At 38.6% G+C, this 25,181-nt stretch overlaps 1 protein-coding gene across 1 annotated transcript in view; it reads left to right on the top strand.

The window, feature by feature from the left end:
• COPG2 (COPI coat complex subunit gamma 2) overlaps window positions 1–25,181 on the top strand; it is a 138,605-nt gene that overhangs the window by 19,821 nt on the left and 93,603 nt on the right. Inside the window, exons 6-9 of the mRNA XM_061198724.1 lie at window positions 16,527–16,602; window positions 18,076–18,168; window positions 19,138–19,224; window positions 20,311–20,468. Of these exons, the coding sequence (XP_061054707.1) occupies window positions 16,527–16,602; window positions 18,076–18,168; window positions 19,138–19,224; window positions 20,311–20,468 (414 nt within the window). The remainder of the gene's footprint in view (window positions 1–16,526; window positions 16,603–18,075; window positions 18,169–19,137; window positions 19,225–20,310; window positions 20,469–25,181) is intronic.

Below are 25,181 nucleotides of genomic sequence, written 5' to 3'. Positions count from 1 at the left end.
TTGTAAGGGATATTGATATTCTTGTATACAGGAGGTAGAATAATAAATTGATTCAGTTTTTCTAGAAAGCAGTGTGGCAGCATTTGTTGAATGTTTGAAAGCGTTTATCCCTTTGATCCAGTAATTCCACATCTATGGAATTATCCACAGAAAACAATCAGAGATAGCACAGAAATACTTATATACAATGATGCTTATTGCAACACTGTTTACACTAGCAAAAAGGAAAAAACAACTTGAATGACATTGTTAAAAATGATCTAATTAATCATGTTATAGTCATATTATGAAATATTTTAATTTTTTGAATATATTTTTGAGACATCTTTAATGATATGGAAAAGTCTTTAATAAAGTGCTACATGAAAGTTGGATTCAAGTCTGTGTATTCCCTGTAGTCTCTTTTAAAAATATTCTAAGTATGTATATAAAAATATATGATTGGATATACACTGATATATTACCAGTAAGTTATCTCTGGGTGTTTGGTATTGTGGCTATTTATTTCTTTAAAGTTTTGATAATTTCCAAATGTCCTAGAATGAGTATGTATAATTCAGAGTCCTAAGATATATAACAAATGTTATTTAGAAAATAGTTATTAACAGTTATTAATATATAGTTGTAGTTAATAGTTACTAATTATAACTCATTCAAGTGAATCTGGTATTTGTACAAGAAAATAAATTTTGGAGGAGGGTACTTACGTTTAACCAGCAGTTGCGTTGAATGTAGTTTCATAATATTAGTAAAGCTTTCAGCTGAAAATGACACAAAACCAGAATTAAATAGTAACACACAAAATAAGCACAGAGTAGCTGGTGTTGGTTCAGTAGTTCAATAGTGGCAGGGCTGGTGTCTCTTAAATTCTTTGGGACATCCTCACATTATTGCAAAATAAGATGCCTGAATTACTGGCAGTGCACCATTCAAGGTGGGAGGGGTACCGGGAAGGGGGCCAGAGAGAGCCAGCGCCGTCTGCCCCTTTTATCAGGTATGCAAAAGCTTTTCCCAAGGCAATTTTTAGATTTTATTTGGCACAACTGCGTTATGACTAACCTTAGGAGGCCAGGAAAGTGAGTATATAGCTTTTATAGCCCAAGGGGCAGGCTTGGGAGAAGGGATTAAAAATGGGTATTGGATTAGTCAGCTAACGGTGTGTGGCACAAATACAAAACAAAACAATCTTCACTTAGATTGCTAGATTCACTAAATATTGGAAAAATTAAAAGTAGATTAATCAACTGTTGACTGAGGGTTTTTCGTTCCTTTGTTTAGCTGTTAATACTTCCATCTGAGTCCTGTTAGGCCGCTTTGAATTATGGTTTGCTTCTCGTTCGTTTTAAGTGATTAGTAGATGTAGTAGGCAGAATAATGCCCCCTCCACCCCCAAGATATCCCTGTCCTAATTCCTAGGACCTGTGAATATGTTACATTACATGGCAAAGGGGAATTAAAGTTGCTAATCAGCAGATAGGGAGAGTATCCTGGATTATCCAGGTGGGCCCAATATAAGGCTAAGGGTCCTTAAAAGTAGAAGAGGGAGGCAGAAGAAAAGGGTCAGTAAAGAGATGTGATGGTGGAAGCCGGGTCAGAGGGATGCATTGTTGTTGCTGGATTTGGAGACGGTGGAAGGGGGCCATAAGCCAAGGAATATGGGTGACGTCTAGAAGCTGGAAAAGGCAAGGAAATGGATTTACTCCTACAGCCTCCAGAAAGGAATGCCATGCTGCTGACACCTTGATTTTAGCCCAGTGAGACCTGTGTTGGACCTCACCTTACAGAACTGTAAGGTAAAGAAGTGAATGTTGTCTTAAGCCTCTAAGTTTGTGGTAATTTGTTACAGCAGCAATAGAAAACTAACAGATTTTTGCAGTATTTAAGTGTATCAAATCAATACATTGTATACTGTAAAGTTACGCAATGTTATATGTCACTTATATCTCAAAACTAGAAAAAAAACTAATAGAGACTTTGGTACCTGGAAGTGGGGTGCTGCTGTAACAAATACCTAAAAATGTGGAAGTGGCTTTGTAATTGGGCAGTGAGCAGGTGCTGGAAGAGTTTTGGGGAACATGATAGAAAAAGCCTACGCTGCCTTGAACAAACTGTTAGTAGAAATATGGGCGTTAATGACTCTGCTAGACTCAGAAGGAAGTGAGGAGCAGGATAGAGAAAACATTTATCATATAGCATTGTGAACAGACTGTTGATAGAAATATGGACATTAAAGGTGTTGCTGGTGAGGGCTCAGAAGAAAATGAGAAAGGTATTAGAAACTGGAGGGAAGGGGATCCTTGTTATATTGTGGCAGAAAGCTTAGTGGCATTGTATCCTGCAGTTAGGTGGAAAGCAGGGCTTGTAAGCAATGAATTTGGATATTTAACTGAGATTTCCAAGAAGAATGTTGAGGTGTGGCTTGGTTTCTTTTTGCCACTTGTAGTAAAATTTGAGAGTAGGGTAATAAATTGAGGAGAGACCTGTTAAACATGAACCAGGAGATCTTGATAAATACCAAATCCTTACGTTGTACACCTGAAACTAATATAATGATGTATGTCAATTACACCTCAAAAACAAAACAAAAATAAACCAGGAGTTGTTGATTTTGGAAATTGTCAGCCTACCAAAATGTCAAAGGATGCTAAAATCAAGAGATGTGTGTTGGGAAAGCCTTCTCTAGAGAAAAAATCAGAATTACTCTACAGCCTTTTCCTAAAACCTCAGAAAGATTAAAAGGTCAGTGTATTCACTCACACAAAACACTGAGAGATGAAGGGTGTGACTCATAGATTCCCTCAGCATCTAAGCAGAAGCCAAAAATAGAGATGGGATTATCTAGGCAAGATCTGTGGAGGAGCCTCTTGTCTAGTGGAGTGAGTCTCTGTACGTATATGGTAGTCCCACAAGGCTCTTGAGAATCTTATACCAGCAGAAACACTGCCAGCTTGGACTGAAAGGAACAGAGAGGTGAAGTGAAAGAAGGCTGTCAGAGCCCCAAAATTCTACAGGCAGGAGACAGGCTGATAAGACTCCTCAGCTTTAAACACAAGCTGCCCTTTATAAAAAGGAAGGATGGCTCAGAGGGCGGAGGCCCATAAGGTAGAGCTGAGAACCATAGTGAATTCTGCCACGACTAGAAACCTCTTCCAGTTTGCCTGGCTGGATTTCAAAATTGCTTGGGACCAGTAACTCTTTTTTATCCTTCCATTTTCTCTTTTTGAACAGGAACGTCTGTATGTGTTATCCTATGGCAGTCCCATCTTTGTGTTTCAGAGCAGGGAACTTGTTTTTTAGTTTCACATGTCCATGCATGGAGAGGAATTTTGCCTCAGGATAAATTATACCCAATCTAACCCATCCCTGATTTAGATGATTTTTGATGATAAGATTGGGACTTTTGAGTTGGGTGAGATTTTGGACTTTTTTTTTTTTAAATTTTTGACTGCACCGCACGGCATGTGGGATCTTAGCTCCCCAACCAGGGATTGAACCTGCGCCCCCTGCATTGGATGATGGTGTCTTAACCACTGGACTGCCAGAGAAGTCCTGAGATTTTGGACTTTGAGTTAATGCTATAATGTGTTGATTTGGGGGAGATCTTGGGATAGGGTGAATATATTTTGCCTATGAGATGGATGCAGCCCTGCTGACACAATGATTTTAGCCCAGTGAGACCTAAGTTGGAATTCTAGCCCATAGAACTAACTGTAAGATAATAAATACATTTTTGTTGTTTTAAGCCACTAATTCTGGTCATTTGTTGTAGCAGGAATAGAAAACTAATATATTAGATGACCATTCTACATACATAGACAATTGTGTTAGCTTGGTAAGAAATCATGGATATTGAGAAAACCTGAAGGCAGACACTTCACAAAAGAGTATATACAGATAGCCAATAAGCACATGGAAATGTTCTCAATATTATTAGTCATCAAGGAAATGAAGATTGAAACCTCAGTGAGATACCTTTTCATACTCACTAAAATGGTTAAAATAGAAAAGCCTGACACTACCAAAATCAACAAGCCTGCTCCAATACCAAGTATGGAACTTGGTGTATGGAACAGCTGAAGCTCTCCTACATTGTAGGTGGGAATGTAGAATGAATGATACAACCACCACAGAAAAAGTTTGGCAGTTTCTTATAAAGTTAAACATATACCTACCCTGTGACCAGTAATTCCACTGCTAAGTATTTACCCAAGAAAATGAAAATCTTTGGCCACAAAAAAGACTGTATAAGAATTTCAGAGCAGCTTTGTGGTAGCCCTAAACCAGAAACAACCCAAAAGTTCATCAACAGGAGAATGGTTAAACCAACTGTGTTATCTTAATACAGTGGACCACTACTCAGCAATAAAAAGGAACAAATTGCTGTTTCAAGCAACAACACAGATACATTCCTAAAATAATATGTTGGAACAAAAGAAAACAGACACAAAAGAATGCATGCTGGATGATTCTATTTATGTAAATTCTAAGACCAGTCAAAACTCAGTTGTGGTGACAGAAACCAGAAGTCTGGTAGGTTGGAGGAGACTGACTGGAAGTGGGCATGAGGGAACTTTCTGAGGTGATGGAAGTGTTCAGTATTTTATTTTGGGTAAAGGTTACATGAGTGATCACAATTGCCATCTAACTGAACACTTAAGCTGGCATTTTTATTGTATATAAATTACAACTCAGTTAACAAAAAGAAAAACATGAAGAGATTTAGTTAGTGGCTTAAGGATGGTCAAGTATATTGACAATCTGGTTATACTGTTCTACCCCTGTCTGATGAGACTCACCAGTGAAAAGCTGCATCTGAAGATTGCTTAGAATTCTGGAAATGAGTCCTGAGGAATGACCCATCACTCACATGGGGAGTAGCATGGGGGAATGGGTTTCAGTATGTGATTAGTTACATCCCTAGTCTCAGAAAATCAAATGAACAGTTCATAGGCCATGGTTTAGGAAGAAATAAAGGGGCTGTAGAAACGGCTGTCTGGCAGGCAGTTTTGATATCAATTGTGGGAATAATGTGAGGATTTGGGCAGGGGGAGGATAATACTTAGCTTCCTGAGGGAACCAAGAAGCTAAGACCATCCACAGACTTAGTAAGAAATATTCAAGCCTGAAACAACTTTTCTACTTGAATGATGCTGCTGTCCTTGACGTTATGTCTGCCAGGACTTGGTGTAGAGCGAGAAAGGAAATGAGATACTATTCTAATCTGACTTAGCCACCACTGTAGTGAAACTTCTCTCTCAAAGATTTCCAGTAATCTCTTTTTTTTTTTTTTTAATTTATTTATTTATTTTTGGCTGTGTTGGGTCTTCGTTTCTGTGCGAGGGCTTTCTCTAGTTGTGGCAAGTGGGGGCCACTCTTCATCGCGGTGCGCGGGCCTATCGCGGCCTCTCTTGTTGCGGAGCACAGGCTCCAGACGCGCAGGCTCAGTAATTGTGGCTCACGGGCCCAGTTGCTCCGTGGCATGTGGGATCTTCCCAGACCAGGGCTCGAACCCGTGTCCCCTGCATTGGCAGGCAGATTCTCAACCACTGCGCCACCAGGGAAGCCCCTCCAGTAATCTCTTAATTGCAAAATCCCAAAGCTGATTTTTCAGTCTGTATTTTAATTGACCTCTCTCTTAGTTTTAATATGGTTACACACTCCCTGAAGTTCTACCGTATTTGGCTTTCAGAACCATAGTCCTGAATTTCCTCCCATCTCTGATTATTCCATTTTATTCTTCCACAGAAGTGGCTGTTTTATTCTGCCTGTCACCCTAAATATTGGCATTCCCTGGGGTTCACATCAATGCTTTTGCTATTTCCCAAACTCATCATGCTATTTGATACCCTGTATCACTGTACATGTTTCTCCCTGTGCCTGCATTTATCCTATTTCCTTTTCCACAAAGCTCAAACATCATTTTACGTATTGATTTTCCTGTTCTTGACAGGTTAGTCATTGTCTCCTCTGCTGTTCTTATAACACTTCGTTTTAACCTCTATTCTAGTGTTTAGTACATTGTGCTGTAATGATTTGTTTACATGTTTTTCTACCCTCTGTACTGTTAGTTCCTTGAGAGCAAAAATTATATCATATATGACTTTGTATCATTAATTCTTAGAAAAGTACCTTGCATGTATTAGACACACATTAAAAGTTTGTTTCATGAATTAAGCACAGGATAATCCATTTTCTCACTTCAGTTAAGGGAGCTGAAATCATAAGGATTATTTGTCTTTCTCTATCTCAAGACAGCACTCACACATACGAAGAAGTGGAGAAATATGGGTGTATTAGTTGGGTTTCTCCAGACAACAGAACTAATAGGATATATATAGATATATAGAAAGAGATTTATTATGAAGGATTGGCTCACACAGTTATGGAGGCTAAGCCCCATAATCTGCTCTCTGTAAACTGGAGGCCCAGCAAAGCCAGTGGTATAGTTCCAGACCAGACCTGAAGGCCTGGGAACCAGGAGTCCTAATTTCCCAGGGCAGGAGAAGATGGATGTCCCAGCCCAAGCAGAGAGCAAATACTCCCTTCCTCTGCCTTTTTATTCTATTCAGGCTCCTAACGGATTGCATGATGCCCATTCCTATTGGTGAGGGTGATCTTCTTTACTCAGCTTACTGATTCAAATGCCAGTCTTCTGGAAGCACACTCATAGACACACCCAGAAATAATGCTTTACCAGTTATCTGGGCATCCCTTAACTCGGTGAAGTTGACACAGAAAATTAACCATCACTGTGGGTTTAATGGGAGTTGAGAAACCTTTCTGTATCCTGCCTCTTTCCTGTCCAGTTGACAAGCAGACTGCCCTGATTTATTTGGATTCATACTTATTCTCTTTTAAAATGAAATTGTGGAAAACATTTGAGAGAAAATCATGAAAATGATGCCAAGTCATAAAACTCCTTTCTCCAAAGCCTAATAAAATGAACACCAATGAGTAAAAGGGAAAGTCAGGGTACTTCTGATTCTAGCCAAGATGGAGTAAGGCCACGGCAGGCCATGTCTCCCAGTGATCACAACAAAAACCTGTGGACAAAAGTACAGAAAGTGACTACCTGAGGCCTTTGAAAACTGAATAATAACAGTGAATTTGAGGAAAGAAAACAGTAATTAATGAATAACCAGTGTGGTAACAGTGAGTTTCATGTTTATTTTTCCTCTTTATACCCTGCGTTTGACCCAAGAGCAGGCTAATTGGAGAACTGTACAGTGGGAGGAGTCAACAAAGGCAGAAGCCCATCTCTCTAGCCTGAGCACAAGTTAAAGAAAAGACCCCTGCAAGCTGGAGAGCATGGGGGAGAATCCTTGTTTGTTTGTTATTGTTTTTTTGTTTACTTTCTGGTCCTGCCTTGAGGCCAGCCCTAGTTGTGGAACACTACTATGACGTGACAGCAGTATTTCAGACACCTGAAACCCTGAGATAAGACCTGTCTCTGAGAAAAGGGGCCCCTGGCATGTGAAGAGTGGGGGGAAATCCACGTTACAGTTGACCCTTGCAACAGGAGTTTTGAGCTGTGCAGGTCCACTTACACATGGATCCTGAGGAACCATGTATAGGGAGAGCTGAATATAAGTTATATTCAGATTTTCAACTGTGTGGAGGGTTGGCACCCCTAACCCCTGCATTGTTCACGGGTCAACTGTATTTTTTTTTTCCTTCTTTTATCTCTTTGTCTTAAGGGCTCGCTTCCAAAGAATTGTGCAGTAGCACAGGGAGCTAAAACTCTGAGAGAATCTCATATTTCTGGTGAGAAGAACTGGGAAAAGGAGTCCTTGAGAGCCAGAGAGTATGGGAGAAATGACATGCACAGAAGGCCACGCAGAACTTGCAATCTGAAACTGCCTTGAGTGCTTGGTAAAACAAAAGTCAGCATTCCTCAGAGGCTTTTAACAGGACTCAGAGTCTCATGACATAATATTCAGAATCTCCAGATACAATCCAAAATGAGTCAACCAGGAAAGTCTGACCAATTCTCAAGGGAAAAGATAAGCAATAGATGCCAACCCTGTTATTACCTAGATGTTGGGTTTATTAAAGACTTGAAAGCAGCTAATACAACCATGCTCCATAAAGGTGAACACTCTTGAAATGAATAGAAGAGTAGAAATTCTCAGCAGAGAACTATATATATAAAAAAGAACCAACTGAAAATTTTAGAAATGACAAAGTACAACATGCAAAATAAAAAATTCATTGGCTGGGCTCAATAGTAGAATAGAGATGTCAGAGGAAAACGTCAGTGAACTTGAAAGTAATTCAGTAGAAATAATTCCAATTACGAATAAAGAGAAAAAAGATGGAAAACAAAAATAAACAGCCCCACTGACCCGTGGGACTGTATCAAAGGGTCTTACGTTCATGTCATTGGAGTCCCTGAAGAAGAGGAGAGAGGGATTGGTGCAGAAGATTTTTGAAGAAATTATAGCTGAAAACTTCCAAATTTGGGGAAAGACATAACTTTACAGATTCAAGAAGCTCAGTGAAGCATATGCAAGATAAACTCAAAGGAATCAACACCCAGATCATAACGAAACTGCTGAAAACCAAAGATAAAGGAAAACTCTTGAAAGCAGTTTGAGAAAAATGACACATTACATATAAGGAAACTTCAGTTTAAAATACTGTGGGAGGACTTCCGTGGTGGCGCAGTGGATAAGACTCCATGCTCCCAATGCAGGGGGCCTGGGTTTGATCCCTGGTCAAGGAACTAGATCCCACATGCATGCTGCAGCTAAGAGTTTGCATACCACAACTAAGGAGCCTGCGTGCTGCAACTAAAGAGCTGGCTAGCTGCAACTAAGGAGCCCGCCCGCTGCAGCTAAGGAGCCCACGTACTGCAACTAAGGAGCCGGTGAGCCTCTACTGAAGGAACCCTGGAGCCGCAACGAAGGAGCCCACATGCTGCAACTAAGGAGTCCACCTGCCGCAACTAAGACCTGGTGCAACCAAATAAATAAATAAATATTAAAAAAAAAATACTGTGGGGCTTCCCTGGTGGCGCAGTGGTTGAGAATCTGCCTGCCAATGCAGGGGACACGGGTTTGAGTCCTGGTCTGGGAAGATCCCAAATGCTGCGGAGCAACTAGGCCCATGAGCCACAACTACTGAGCCTGCGCGTCTGGAGCTTGTGCTCCACAACAAGAGAGGCCACGACAGTGAGAGGCCCACGCACTGCGATGAAGAGCGGCCCCCGCTCGCTGCAACTAGAGAAAGCCCTCGCACAGAAACGAAGACCCAACACAGCCATAAATAAATAAATAAATAAATAAATAAATAAATAAATAAAGAAGCTTTCATTTAAAAAACACACAAACAAAAAAATACTGCGGATTTCTCATCAGAAAACACAGATGTCGGAAGATGGTGGAACTCCATCGTTTAAGTGCTGAAACAAAAGGAAATGACAACCCAGTATTCTGTATCCACAAAAAATATCTTTCAGGAGTGAAAGCGAAATAAAGACTTCCTCAGATGAAGGTAAATCAAGAGTATTTGTCACCAGCAGACCTACTCTGAAGGAAATATTAAATGAAATGTTTTAGGCTGAAGGGAAATGATACTACATCTTTGTAGTACTGAAAGAAAACAAAAAGCACAATTGTTAACCCAGAATTCTGTGTCCAGCAAAAATAGCTTTCAAAAACAGTTGGCATAAAAGCAATTTCAGACATGAAAAGCTGAAAGATTTAATCTGTAGCCTTTTTTTTTCTTGTAAGGTCTGTGGACCTAAATGTAAAACCTAAAGCTACAAAACCTCTAAAAGAACACATATGGAAAAATCCTTGTGACCTTGAATTAAGCAAAGATTTTTGAGATATAACGTCAAAAGCTTGATCCATAAAGAAAACAAAAAGACAAACCACAGACTGGAAGAAAATACTTATAAATTATATATAATAAAGGACTGGTATCTAGGGCATATAAAGAGCTTTCAAAATTCAATAATGAGAAAACAATACCATAAAAAAACGTGTAAAATCTGTGAATAGACACCACTAAAGAAGATATATACATGGCAAATAAAGCAAATGAAAAGATGTTCAACCTTGTTAGTCATTAGGGAAATTCAGTTTAAAACCACAATGAGATACCACTATACATCTTTCAATCGACTAAAAATTAAATAGACTGACTTTAGCAAATATTACTAAGGATGAGGAGGAATTGGATCTCCGGTAGGAATATAAAGTGGTGAAATCATGTTAGAAAACATTTTTGCAGTTTCTTAAAAAGTTAAACATGAACCTACCATAAGATCCAGTTTGTTCACTTCTAGATATTAACCCAGGTGAAATGAAGCAAAAGTTAAATGGAGGCTTTTGGGGTATAGAGATTTGGAAAGAGCATTATGTCCGATGTTTCCATGAAAAGGGGGCTGAACAAATAGCAAGTTCAGCAATTTATGTGAATCCTTTAGAGTGCTGACACTGATATCTCAGAGTAACCAACTGGCTCAAAACCTAAAGAGAGACCAGAGCTTACAGGGTTAGATGAGATGTGAGCCCTGGTTTACTGGACAAGATGTGGCTGATACCAGTAAGAAGAGTTCAGCTGGGCTGATTGCTGAATTGGTGGAGACTGAGTATACACTATCTAGAGAGAGTGAAGCCCCTCGGTGCCACAAATACAGGGCGGTCTAAGCCTCTATAGGCTTGTTGGTTCTTCTCCATGGACCCAACCGAGCGCTTATAGAGCATTTGGGAGAGTCCTGAGGGAGAAGGTCCCTCAGGGTAAAGAACTGGGAGCAGGGAATAGCAGCTACCCTGGCAGGGATATTGACCTGCCCTTGGATCCTTTTCCTCCGTTTCCCCTCTGAAAGAAAAGCCTTAAGCTGTAGGAGGAATGGCAACACACACTCATCTTTAGATCCTGGTGAAAACTCATTGCAGTTGTGGGAAGGGAACAGGGGAAAAACTTTCTACCCCTGGGGGAGTGATAAGAATATGCACTGAGTCAACTGCAGTTCTAGAAGGGGCAGAAGTGAAGGCCACAACCCTAAGATCCAGGAACAGGGTGCCTGCCTAAGACAGCCTTAATTAGAACAACAAAGAACAGCCTCCCATCCCTACCCGCCCACTGCACTGAGGGATAAGTAAGTAACCTGCAAGAGACCAATCCTCTCTGAGGGGCTGGGGGAAGAAAATACCAAAAGCTGAGGGTAATCATTGAAAAAAAAAAATACTCTGTCACACCAGCCCTCAAACTAAACATAGGACATCACTAGAGGAATTTGGAGCCAAGCTTGGGGAGCACTGAGTGTTACAAGAGCAACAAGAAACCAAACCCAGTCCAACTCCCAAAGAGATTAATTCAAACCCCTGAGCTAATGGCTTAGGAGGAAACGTGTCCCCACTTCAAGGCATGTAAACAATTTACTTCATCTCTCCTGTCCTACACGAGATGTTTGGCTTTCAACAACAAATTAGAAAGCCTAAGAAAAAACAAGAAAAAAAGAATACTCTCAAGAGACAAAGCAGTCAGCAGAACCACAGTCACCACTATTCAGCATTGTACTAGAGGTATTAAGCAATGCAGTTAGACAAGAGAAACCAATTCGACACATAAGAGTAAATTAACAAAGAAATAAACTCTCTCTGTTTTTAGATGATGTGGTAGAATACCTGGAAACCCTAGACAATGATAAAATGAACTCAAACAATAGAAGAATTGAGTGGGGTAGCAGGATATAAAATTAACACATAGAAATCAGTAGCTTTTATGTAAACAAACAACACGCATAGAACCCCATTGCAACAACAGCAAAGATTGAATACTTAGGAATAATTTTGACAAAAAATGCACAAAACTTATAAGAGGAAGAAAAAATTTGAAGCCCTGAAATGCTCAAAGTATACTTGAACAGATGTAAAGGTATCCCCTGTTTTGAATAGGTCAGTTCAATGTTATAAAGATTTTAATCCTCCCTAAATTAATTTATAAATTCATTTCAATCCCAATAAAAAATCCAACAGGTTATATTACAGAGTTAGAAAAGTTGATACTAAAGTTCATGTGGAGAAACAAACATGTAAGAATAGCCAGGAAATAACTGAAAAAGGGAAAACCGTGAGGAAGGACTAGCTCTACCAGTCAGTGAAATACTAAGGGCTGTACAGTTAGAACAGTGTGGTACTGACACGTGAATAGACAGACCAGTGGAGTAAAATTGTGTGATGACTACGTAAAGTGTCAACTTGGCCGTGCTGATCTACATTTTTCAGAATTCTCTGATACAAATGGAAAGTACAGAATTAGACCCAAGGACACATGGAAATTTAGTATATGACAAAGGTGGCATCTCTAATCACTGGGGTAAGCATGTACTTTTTAATACATGTTACTGGGACAACTGAGTAGCCACTTAGAAAAAGATAAAATTGGAGTAGCCACTTAGAAAAAGATAAAATTAGATCTGTACTTCGCATCATATACATGAGTAAACTCTAAAAAGATAAGGAGTATAAATTTAAAAAAATGAAATCATATAAGTACTAGAAGAAAACATGAGTATATTCCTCTTTAACCTTGGTGTAGGGAAAAGTTTTGTAATTATGACTAAAATCCAAAGGCAATAGAAAGGATTGATAAATTTGACTACGTAATTTTTTAAAATTGCATGACCCAAACACCATAAAATATAGATAGAATAAACCAGGGGTTTGCAGTAGGGCCAAGTTGTGGTATAAACAGTTATTCTTAATTTATTGTCATGGTATCCTACATGACATTGCCATTCATTTTATGACAAAAGCGGAGTGATAGTGGGCTCGTGACTAGGAGGGAGATGAATAGTTTTATTATATTGTGCTTCACCTAGGAGCAGACAGCCTGATGCTATGATGAGATGGCCTATTGAATGCTCAGCTGAGGTAGTAGGTTGGAGGAAGGACTCTGTGAGGTTGGGGAATTCTCCTCCAAGATGCCATATATCCATTGAATCGATTGCCAGTGTATGGTACTGTCACCAAGAAATAGAATAGGCAGGTCCAGAAATCAAGAGGTGGAAGTAGGACTGGCCTCTCTAACCCTCACTCCCAGTGACTCACTTGTAGAATTTATGCTTCCCATTCTCACCCCGAATGTGTATTAGAGGTCCCGGTTCCCAGGGGACAATGTTTTCAAGGGGTGAAAAGGGGGAAGCATTTAACCCATTGACTCCTGGTTCCTGTGGATGTGGATTGTCTCCAGCACAGAAACATCCCACACTTCTGGATTCTACATGTCTGAGTAACAGGTTGGCAACCTAAGGCATCCCACACTGCAGAGTCAGAGCAACCCTGGGGCAGGAAGTGAGCCAGTTTGCACACTTGAAATGATGACTCCTATTGGGTCACTTTTTGTTCTTCATGCTAGTGGACCAGCAGGTAATGAAAGGAGCTGCTATACTCGTAGAGGTAACTGACCTTGATCCCTATCAGGATCTAGGGTTGTTTCTATATAAAGGTGACAGAGAGGACTGTATCTAGAATTCAAGGTATTCACTTGAGTATATTTTTGTGCATTCACGCATGGGAAAATGTTGACTAGGGACTAGGGAACAACCAACGGTCCAACCAGGGTAAATCCAACAAAGGGCTCAGATCCCTTGGGATAAAGGTTTGAGTCACCTACCAGGCACATAACCAAGATGAGATGAAGTGCTGGCCAAGAGTGAGGGAAATAAAGAATGGGTGGTTATAGGAAGGAGATGATGAATATCAATTATGGCTTTGAAATGAGTTGTAGCAGTATGGGTTGTACCATGTTCTACTCATCTTCCAGTCTCTTGTAGAAATAGTGGATGGTTACCATCTTGAAGACTCAGTAATAGATTAGATTCAATGGAAGACATGTTCAAATGTGAGGGGTGCAAAGGATGGGCTGTATTGGGTGCCACTTTTGAGCAACCTCCCGTTTCCTCAGCCTCATCTTTGGTTCCAGCTGTGGCTGTGGTCAACATTGCCATGTAGGGTCCAGCTCACTAGCATCGATAGTGCCTCACTTCAAGCATGTCCTGTGCGTTTTGCTTCCTGCCCTGCAATTCTTGCACACTCACTGAACTCACATGTGTGAGTTAACATGTGAATGTTAAGAGAATGGGGAGTTAACACTCTGGGGTTAAATCTCTACCAGGGGCTAAGAGCTAGTGGATAAATTCTTTCGTTTTCATCCCTTGAATGTGTGGTTTCTGAGATGTATTTCATTAGGCTTCTCAGAAGATTGGTCGTTAAATAACCAGTTGCTTGTGGCAGTGACACACTAGAGAAGACTTCTTTGGGTTGACTTTCCCTCCTCCTTTGTTTACTTCCTTATCTTTTACTTCTCCCTCAGAACACACTCCCAAATAAACTATCTGTATGTAAGCCTTTGCTGTCAGGGCAGCCCAAGCTAAACAGAAGTACAGAGCAGGTGTTGGCAAACTATGGCCCGTGGCCAAAACTGTTGCCTCATTTTGTAAATAAAATTTTATTGGAACGTAGCCATGCCTTTTTGTTTATGCATTACTATGGCTACTTCCGTGCCATCAGCAAGTCAAGGAGAGAGGACTCAGGAACCAAACCTGCCAAGCCTCAGTTTTTTAATCTAATTGGAAAAATGCAAATATTTGTGAAAAAGACCGGTTGATAAATTATTTATCCCCAAACAATGGAAATCTGTGCTACCATTAAAAAGATATTTTAGATATACTATTTAGATATTTTAATATATATAAATATCTAAAATTTTAAAACATCTGCCTATAAGGAAAGATTTTCAAGTTATATTATTGAGTAAGATTGAAGGTACCGGAAGAGTGGCGATCCATTGGCATGCATTTTAATAAGTCTCTGTGGTTGCATATACTTTAAGAACTTCCTTAAGAAAACATAAGCAACTGTTCACAATGGCTGTCTCCAGTTGAGTGGCACTACAGGCTAGGGTGGGTGAGGAGAGACTTAGACTTTATATTTTATACCTTTTTGAATACTTTGAAAATGGATTGTTATATGAGTGAAATACTCTACCTAATAATTGAAAAATGAACGAAATTGAAGGACTGTCAGTTATTCACAACTTTCTCCTCTTGGTGCCCTAATGGAGTGAGTTGGAGTTGGAGGCCATTTTGGATTATGTGAGGGAAGTTGAGTGAGGGAGGAGGTGGATAGTCAGTTTGAGGGTAGTATAAATGCACAAAGGACAAGAGAAGGAAGGGTAAAAGAGTGAATAATCTAAAGGTTAAAAACCTTTTAAAATTACGGCCATGAAATTTTGTAGCTCAGTCCACACTCCTCTGCCTGTTTTTGCAGCTCCACAGAAAGGTCTGAAACCATTGTCAATTATTTTAGAAAGCCATTCCTGAGAGAGCGAGACCTCATGAAGTAATCATTTTAGTCAGTTTCTTTTAAAGAGTTATTTTTAAGTCTGATGAGTTTTGGGGATTTGGGGGTATTTCAGCCTGAGGCTCTCTATATCATTGTCTGTTTTTTATGCCAGTAATCAGTATCTAAAATTATGTATATATTTATGTGATTAATATCTCTTTTCCCACTGGAATGTAAGCTCCATGAAGGCAAAGACTTTGTTTTGCTCACTGCCGTATTCTTTTTTTTTTTTACATCTTTATTGGAGTATAATTGCTTTACAATGTTGTGTTAGTTTCTGCTGTGTAACAAAGTGAATCAGCTATATGTATACATATATACCCATATCCGCCTCCCTCCCACCCTCCCTATCCCACCCTTCTAGGTGGTCACAAAGCACTGAGCTGATCTCCCTGTGCTATGCGGCTCCTTCCCACTAGCTATCTATTTTACATTCGGTAGTGTATATATGTCCATGCCACTCTCTCACTTTGTCCCAGCTTACCCTTCCCCCACCCCATGTCCTCAAGTCCATTCTCTATGTCTGCGTCTTTATTCCTGTCCTGCCACTAAATTCATCAGTACCAATTTTTTTTTTTTTTTTAGATTCCATATATATGCGATAGCATACTGTATTTGTTTTTCTGACTTGCTTCACTCTGTATGACAGACTCTAGGTCCATCTACCTCACTACAAATAACTCAATTTCGTTTCTTTTTATGGCTGAGTAATATTCCATTGGATATATGTGCCACATCTTCTTTGTCCATTCATCTGTCTGTGGACCCTTAGGTTGCTTCCATGTTCTGGCTATTGTAAATAGTGCTGCAGTGAACGTTGTGGTACATGTCTCTTTTTGAATTGTGGATTTCTCAGGGTATATGCCCAGTAGTGGGATTGCTGGGTCATATGGTAGTTCTATTTTTAGTTTTTTAAGGAACCTCCATACTGTTCTCCATAGTGGCTGTATCAATTTACATTCCCACCAACTCACTGCTGTATTCTTAAGATTTAAAATAGTCTTCTACCCAATAGTTTTTATATTTATCCAAGGAAGACACTCAGTAAATACTTGTTTAATCAATAGTTGCATTAAGATAATTATGGGGACAAGTGGAATTAGCTAGGGGTGGACTCCACAAAAGAGAAAACTTTAATCTTATGGTAACCAATTTGATTTTTCTCAGTCTGACTAAGGACATGACTGGAAAGGAAGATGTGTACCGAGGCCCAGCCATCAGGGCTCTCTGCAGAATCACTGATGTAAGTTCTTTGTTTTACTGAGGTGTCAAAGGGGACCTATGTTTATCTGTAGGTGGCCATGTAAATTTAGTAGGATTCCCTGTCTGACTTTGTGAATCATCAGCAGAAGAGAAACATGACCACCAGAAAGGCTTTTGTGGCTCCAGGTTTTTTTTCTTTTAGATTGTTTTTTCCTTTTGTTTATTTAGATTAGTCTATTTCTCTCTATATTTACCCTCATGGACTTTTGTCATAGGGCACATTGCTTGCAGGAGACAAAAACCCATGCGAATTTAGCTTAAAAAAAAAAAAAAGCTTTATTTCAAAATACAAATCTCTCAGAATTTGAGGTAAAGCTTACAACCAGAACAAGAAATAGGGTAGCTCTAAGGAACTCAGCAGCAAGATTCTCAGATATTTAGTATTATGATACATCATTTACCAGGCTCAAGCCCTCTCATTTAAGTATTTAAGAGAAACAATCTGATTAGCCATCAGCCAGCCAGTGGCTTGTTATCGACCTGGGTCCAAATCAGGTGTTTAACCTTGACTTAGTCTGTTGTATTGGGAGGGATGAGGTTATAGAGTATGTTAGGCTGTCCCTTTCTTGGAACTCTGAGAAGGAAAGGTTAAAATGAAAGACAGGCTGGGCATTGCCAAGCAAATTGAATAATATTTCAGCTATATTCATGATCGGGTGTATTTTATGTATATGTTTACAATCTTCTCAAATTTCAAAGGTTGAGCAGGATTAAATGGTAAATCTGGATCCTAGGAGGAGTAATAGAAATGGTTTAGTATTTTTCAATGCTCAGTTACTTTATTGTGGTTGCTTTTGTTTTTAGCATTAAATTGATACCATAAGACTTGACCATTCCAGGGCTAGCTAAGACTCTCTTCATCTAAGTATTGATCTTGGTGTATTTACGCATCCTTACTTACCTGCCACCACCTTCCCAGTGTTAAGCTTTCTTCCAGATAAATTAAAAAGAACTTTATTTTCAGAGGATTTCCTATTGAGGACTCAATATAGTAGCATATTGCACATTTAATTTCTTATGAATCTAAAATAATCAGAGATTACAGTTGATTTATAGGACTCTCTGGGATCCATATAAAATACATGCCCCACACATAGAGGTATCTTCAGGACTTTAAAAGCATCCCCATTTAGGAATTTCTTTTATTATATCCCTGATAGGTTCAGCCTCTACTTGTGTATTTCTTCCGAACTGGGATTCTTCACTTTGAGACAGTTTATTTCATTGTGGAACAGTTATTCCTCTTCCTTACAAATGTTCCTTCTTGAAGCTGCTGCTTGGTTGTCTGGGTTTTGCCCTCTGGGATCTGATTATTATATGATAAGCCTTTTAATGCATTCCAAATATTTGCACAGAGACAAATATGTGACTTGTTTTTGTAAATTATTTTGAAGTGGTAGTTTTGGATGAAAATGTTTTGCTTCAACTGCTTTTTCTTTATGAATGTTCTCAGGGAACGATGTTGCAGGCCATTGAAAGATACATGAAACAGGCCATTGTGGATAAAGTCTCCAGTGTATCCAGTTCAGCATTGGTATCTTCCTTAGTAAGTGAACAAGTAACTGGTTCTCAGGCATGGTACAGTTTCTAGTTGCAAAAACAAAGTATCACTATGATTCTCTCACAAATGAAACATTTTAAAATATGTATACATTTCTGTTACTTTATACAATAATGCTTTATCTGAAAGAGGAACATTGAGCAATTGGGCAGTTAAAAACATGAAATTTTCATATGTTTGAAAGGTTTTGGTAATCAGAAAGCTATGTTGTACATATAATACAGGTGGTGGTTTAGGGTGGGATGGGGATCAGGGAAGAAACTGAGCTAATCTCTTTCTTTAAATCGTCCTTTATGACCTGCCCTTCTACCTCTTGTCTCTTTGTCCTCTGCTTTTGTTGGTGCCCTGTGTCTGCAGTGTCCTTCAGTCCAAAGTCTACTGTCCCATTACTAAATTTCCTCCCAGGAAGTGCTGTTTGTTTTAGTAATATCTTTTCTTTCTCTTTTTTATCAAAACAAAATTTATTCATGACAGCCTATCACATTGTATTTGATTAAAATTGGTTACTAATGTGTGAATGGATTAGATCATCTGAATCACGAGAGTTGCTGGTTCTGGAATATAATTGGTCAAGTTTTACAGCAGGTACTCTACTTTTTTATGGTACTCTGTTTTTTCTTCCAGGTGAGTTTCCTGGAAGTAAAACCTATAATGTTAACATTATTTAAGTACCATCCTATTAATTATCCATTCCCTCTCCATCCTTACCCTCTCATTACTTCCCTTTATACACCTTTCCCAGCCACAAACATATGCTCACTTTTGCAAAGGGGTCTTGGAGAAAGTGTTTCAGGTTTATTAGTTGTCTCAGAGACTTGAAATAGACTTATAAAGCTATAACATTGTTTCTTTTTTTCTGGAAATGTCTGTTAGTGATTTTCCAAGAAAACTAACTCATGTTTCTAAACTTTTAGTGACTATGCATGATCTGTTCTCAATTTTTTCTGTACTTAGCACATGATGAAGATAAGCTATGATGTGGTTAAGCGCTGGGTCAATGAAGCCCAAGAAGCTGCTTCAAGTGATAATATTATGGTCCAGGTACTGTCATTGAATCACCTTAGCTTATGTCTCCAGATCATCTTTCTTTAACCCTACATTTTAGGGGCAGTTTATTGATTCCCCAGATGAGTATTAGCTAAAGGCTAATATTAAGCAGCATAATATTAAGTATATATTAGTGCATATTACCAAGTGAGTATCCCACTAATTATGATTACCACTGTAGGCCCTGCTATAGTGTTTAGTAGAAACTGTAAGAATATTTGAGAAGATTCTTATATTCAGTGGTAGTTTGAGATGCTCGTTCCAAAGGTCATAATTCATTTCAGTCCTTTGTTTGAAAAATAATTTGTGAAGAAGGATGTTCAATTCCAAGCTTTTCAGGCCTTGATTATACTAGACATTAGAAAAACAGTAAAGAGTAATTATCACTTTGTGAAGCTTTAACTGTTTTGTTGGAAAGATCTCCTTTTGATATGCATTATGCTATTCTTAATTAAAAGGAACAAGATTAAATTCTTAACTGGCAATTTTATGTAAAGTACTCTATTTATATTTGAGAGGGTACTTATTTATCCTCTTTTAATGTTTACTTCTCATGTTAGCATATTCACTTATGAGGAAGTAGAGTAGTAATTTTTCCCTTGGGAAACATTCTTACCTTCCTAACTCTGATCATTGTGTTTTTACACAAAGTGCCATGATAATTACATGCCATAAGCCTACTTCAGGAGATTAATCCTTTAACCACTAACATAACCACAGATGATTTAAATCCACTAAGCAAGACCTGTAACACTGGTAAAGCCTTGGACCTGAGAGCCTTTGTACTAACGATGGATGGGGCAACGCTGAACCTGCTAGAGCCATCTTCAGATTGTATGTCACCCCCTTAATACTTACCTAATCTGTATTAACAACTTCTGAGGGTAAATTAGAAACTCTTATCCTTTCAATCATGCCTGTGTTTGATTCAGTATGAAAAAGATATTCTATTTGTATACATTAAACTTGGGTATCTTTTTACTAAAAATGTATTTCCGTATGATTCTATATTTATGTTAAGTTTTATTCTCTTCCTACTCAGCCTTCTCTCTATATCATATTCTTTTTCTTGTTCTTTAGTACCATGCGTTGGGAGTTTTGTATCACCTTAAAAAGAGTGATCGCCTTGCTGTTTCTAAGATGTTGAATAAATTTACTAAATCTGGTCTCAAATCACAGTTTGCCTACTGCATGTTGATCCGAATTGCCAGTCGCTTACTAAAAGAAAATGAAGAGGGGTAAGTGTTTTCAGCTAAACCTAAGTAATTTTCCATTTGCTGGTTAACATACCTCAGAGTTTATTTCCTTTATGAATATTTTTTGGGCAATGCCGACTTTACAGATGGATTTGGTGTTTTCCAAATTAAGAAAAAAATTATGGGATTCCAAGAATCACAACTTTTATTTTTACTTTAATGTATGCTCCAGCATATATACTTAATAGATTATGATTGCTAATAATACAATAAATAACAAACTGATATTGAACAAAAAATATTTATCATAGGTTATATAGTAACTAAATGTGAAAGCTGAAAGTGACATTAAGAATCATCTTGTTTATCTTTTTTATTTTTATAAAAGAGAATGTTGAAGTACTGCATTTAATAATTTATTTATTTAAAGCACATGAGGGAAGCTAGTAGAATTACACATTCATAAGGTTCTTATACTGTTTATGAAGTCGTGTTATAGTATCTGATGGTAGACTGTGATAATATAAGGATGAATACTGTAACCTCTTGAGTAATCACTAAAAAAACTAGGAGATATAAATGTCGACAGAGAAGAAAAAATGGAATATTAAAAAAAATATTCAGGGCTTCCCTGGTGGCACAGTGGTTAAGAATCCACCTGCCAATGCAGGGGACACGGGTTCGAGCCCTGGTCTGGGAAGATCCCACATGCTGCAGAGCAACTAAGCCTGTGCGCCACAACTACTGAGCCTGCACTCTAGAGCCCGTGAGCCATAACTACTGAGCCCATGTGCTGCAGCTACCAAAGCCCATGCGCTTAGAGCCTGTGCTCCACAACAAGAGAAGCCACTGCAATGAGAAGCCCACGCACCGCAATGAAGAGTAGCCCCCGCTCACCACAACTAGAGAAAGCCCGCGTGCAGCAACAAAGACCCAACACAGCCAAAAAAAGAAAAAATTTCAGCTGAGCTTCCGGCTTTCAGTAATGGTAGAGTAGTTTGGTTATATTAGCCCTCCTGCAAATAATGATTATATTGTTAGTCCAAAACTGTGCCTCCCTGAAACAAAAAACCCCACACTATTTGAAAGTACTGGTGAGTGGTGAAAAGCAGGCAAAAACTGGAGGGAAATTAATGCCTGGAAGACAGAAACTATACTGGGTGAGATTTGTGTATATCTGGCTCGTCTCCGAGGGCACTCCACGATTTTTGGGTGTGGGATCATAGAAAGCCATAGTATTTACTGGACAGTGGGGACAGAACACAGTTTGAAATTAGAAGAATGATGAAAATTTAGGGTGGAAATCCTGGGAAAGAGGGAGCCACAGATACAGTGAGCCTCAAAATCAATTTTAAACTCTGCAAAAATCTTTGGCTGACTACTCAACTATGCTTATACAGGGGAAGACTCTAGTAAACCTGGCAAAAAGCAGTAGCTGTCAGCTGAAAGAACTGAATGGAAAGTTCACTTGCAACTCACCATGGAGAAGATAACGTTTGGAGGTTGATCCCAGCTAAGTTAACTGCCTGCTACAGGAACATCTTAGATTCTAGAGTCTTTGCATTATATCATTCACAATGTCTATATACAGTAATAAATAAATAAAATAAAATAAAATAAAATTGCCAGAAGTGCAAAGAATTTGGAAAATGTAACCAGTAGTCACATTTTACTATAAGCAGCAAGAGGAAACCAGGTCATACCTTCACCACTTTCCTTGGAAATTCCCTCAAGTAAATATCCAAGTTCGTTTACAAATTCTGCTTTCCACATAACTGCAGGACACAGTTTCACTGAGCTCTGTGCCCATACATAACAAGGATCCACCTTACTCCAGTTTACAATAACAAGTTTCTGACTTCCTTCTGATCCTCCAAGACCAACTTTCTACAAGCAGTCTGTGAGCCCTCACTGCCTCTCCTTCAAGACCAAATTTATAATAACAGTCCGTCAAGGCATTTTAGATTTCCTTCATTATGCTCACTAGAATTCTTCCAGCCTCTACCCATTGTCTGGTTCCAAAAGCAGTTCCACAATTTTAGGTATTATAGTAGCACCTCACTTCCAGGTACCAAAATCTGTATTAGTGTTTTATTGCTGCCATAACAAATTACCACAACTGTAATCACATCCATGATCTCACAGTTCTGTAGGTTAGACATTGGTCTCATGGGGTAAAGTTAAGATGTTGGCAGTGTGCTGTTGCTTACTGGAGGCTTTGGGAAAAAATCCACTTGCAATCTCAGTTAAGGTTGTTGGCCAAATTCGTTTCTTTGTGGTCATAGATTGTAAGTCCCTATTTCCTTGCTGGCTGTCAGCCAGGGGTTGGTCTGTGCCATTTAAGGTAACATATTCACAGGTTCCATGGAGGAAAGCATGGACATCTTTGGGAAGCCATTTTGCCTGCTACAAGTACAATAACTGAAATGGATTATTTGCTGGATGGGCCTAACACCAAACTAGAGATGGCTGAGGAGAGTGAAAGTGTTAGTGAATTTGAAGATAGTGCTATAGAAAGTAACTAATTTGAAGAACAGAGAGAACAGATTAAGGAAAAATAAACAGAGCTTCAGAGAACTGTGGCATAATATCAGGTGGCCTACCACTTGATATATAATTGGAATCCAGAGGGAGATGTGAGAGAATGGAGCGAAAAAGGTATATGAAGAAATAATGAACAAGTATTTCCCAGTATGCATTTATTCTAGAAGTGCAAGGTTGACCTAACAGTCAAAAATCAACATAATATTTCTCATCTAAAGAATAAAGGAGATAAATCTTGATGCTAAAAAGCACTTGATAAAATTCAGTGGCAATTTGTAATTAAAAATATCTTTTCAAAGCAAATAATAGAAGGGAACATAATTATTCTGATAAGAGTACCAAAAAATCTACAATAAACTTTATACTTATTGGTGAACAATTAAAGGCTTTCCCTTTAAGACTGTGAATGAGACAAGGATGCTTACTAATCCTGTTTTTTAAGTAACACTTTACTGGAAGGCCCTACTTGGTGCAATAAGTTAAGAAAAAAATAAAATATCTAAAGATTTGAAAGATCACATGAAAGTGTCTTTGCAGACAACATGATTGTGTATATAGAAAATGCAAAATAATCTATATATTACCTATTAGAATTGATACATGAATTTACCAAAGTTACTGGATAGGCTAATATCCAGAATCAATTTTATTTCTACATACCAGCAACTGATCAATAAGATACAATTTTGAAAAGATGGTACCATTTTAATTAAAATCAAATCATTAGGAATAAATCTACCAAAAATTGTGTACATCTCTACACAGAAAATTATCAAATGTTATTTAAAGTAAGACTTGAATAAATGGAGGGATATATCATGTTTTTAGATTAGAATATTCAATACTATAAAGATAGCACATCATCTTATTTTGATTCATGAATTCATTGAACCCTCAATCAGAATTTCAATTGGCTTCTTTTAAATACCAAACAGAAATGCATACGTTTGTGTGTCAAAAGACATACCAAGGATACCTTTAGTACTGTTTTTCATAATAGCCCTGAAATGGAAGCAGGCCAAAGGTCCATCACTGGTAGAATCAAAAAATAAATTGTGGTATATTCATATAGTCAACAGTATGCAACAGTGGAAATGAACTTACTACCATTGTCAAATGTAACCACACAGATAAATCTCAAAGAAGTCACATACAAACAAATACATTCTGTATAGTTTTGTATAAATTAATTTCAGACTTAACTGGCACGACTAATCTAAAGTATTAAAAGTTAGGATAGTGTTTATCTTTAGGGCACCAGCATGGTAGCGCTTGGCATGTAGGGGGCTTCCGAAGTGCTTGAAATATTTTCTTTATCGTAGTAGGTTTGTTGTAATTCACTTATGATTTGCACATACAAGTTTGTAATAATTCACCTATGATTTAATTATCTATTGTATAACAAATTACTACAAAACATAACCAGATTAAAAGGATAATAAACATTTATTTTCCCACACATTTTCTGTGGGCCGGGGATTTGGGCGTATCTTAGCTGCATGGTTTCTGCTTGAGGTCTTTTGTGAGGTTGCAGTTAAAATGTTGGCCAGGGTTGCAGTCATCTGAAGGTTTGATGGAAGCTGGAAAATCTGCTTCCAGGTAGCTTACTCACATGACTGGCGCCTTAATGCAAGCTGTTAGCAGGACACCTCAGTTCCTTATTGTGTAGACCTCTCCATGTTGCTGCTTGAATGTCCTCATAATATTGTAGCTGACTTCACCCAGAGCAAGTGATACAAGAGAGTACAAAGTGAAAGTCACAGTCATTTTTATGACCTAGTCTTTGAAAACACATCCCAACATTTCTGCAGTCTTTTGTTGGATAAAAAAAGGTCAGCTCTATTCAGTGCGAATGAATACCGGGAAATAGTCGCGGGGGCATCTTTGAGGTTATCTACTGTATTAGTTTTCTAGGGCTGCCATAACAAAATACCACAGACTGGGTGACTTACACAACAAATTTATTTTTTCACAGTTCTGGAGGCTAGGAAATCAAGGATCAGAGTGCCAGTAGGGCTGGTGTCTGGTGAGAGCTTTCCCTTGGATTGCAGATGGCTGCCTTCTCAGTGTGTGCTCACATGATATTCCTTTGGTGCATGTGCAGAGAGAGAGAGAGAGCACGAGCAAGCGAGCTCTTTGTTGTCTCTTCAAGGACCTTAATCCTAACAGATCAGGACCCCACCCTATGACCTCATTTAACCTTAATTACTT

The sequence above is a fragment of the Eubalaena glacialis genome, chromosome 8 (assembly GCF_028564815.1).
Source record: "Eubalaena glacialis isolate mEubGla1 chromosome 8, mEubGla1.1.hap2.+ XY, whole genome shotgun sequence".
In the NCBI taxonomy this organism is placed as follows: Eukaryota; Metazoa; Chordata; class Mammalia; order Artiodactyla; family Balaenidae; genus Eubalaena; species Eubalaena glacialis.
Note: the sequence above shows the minus strand (reverse complement) of the source record. Positions and strands in the feature narration are given on the sequence as shown.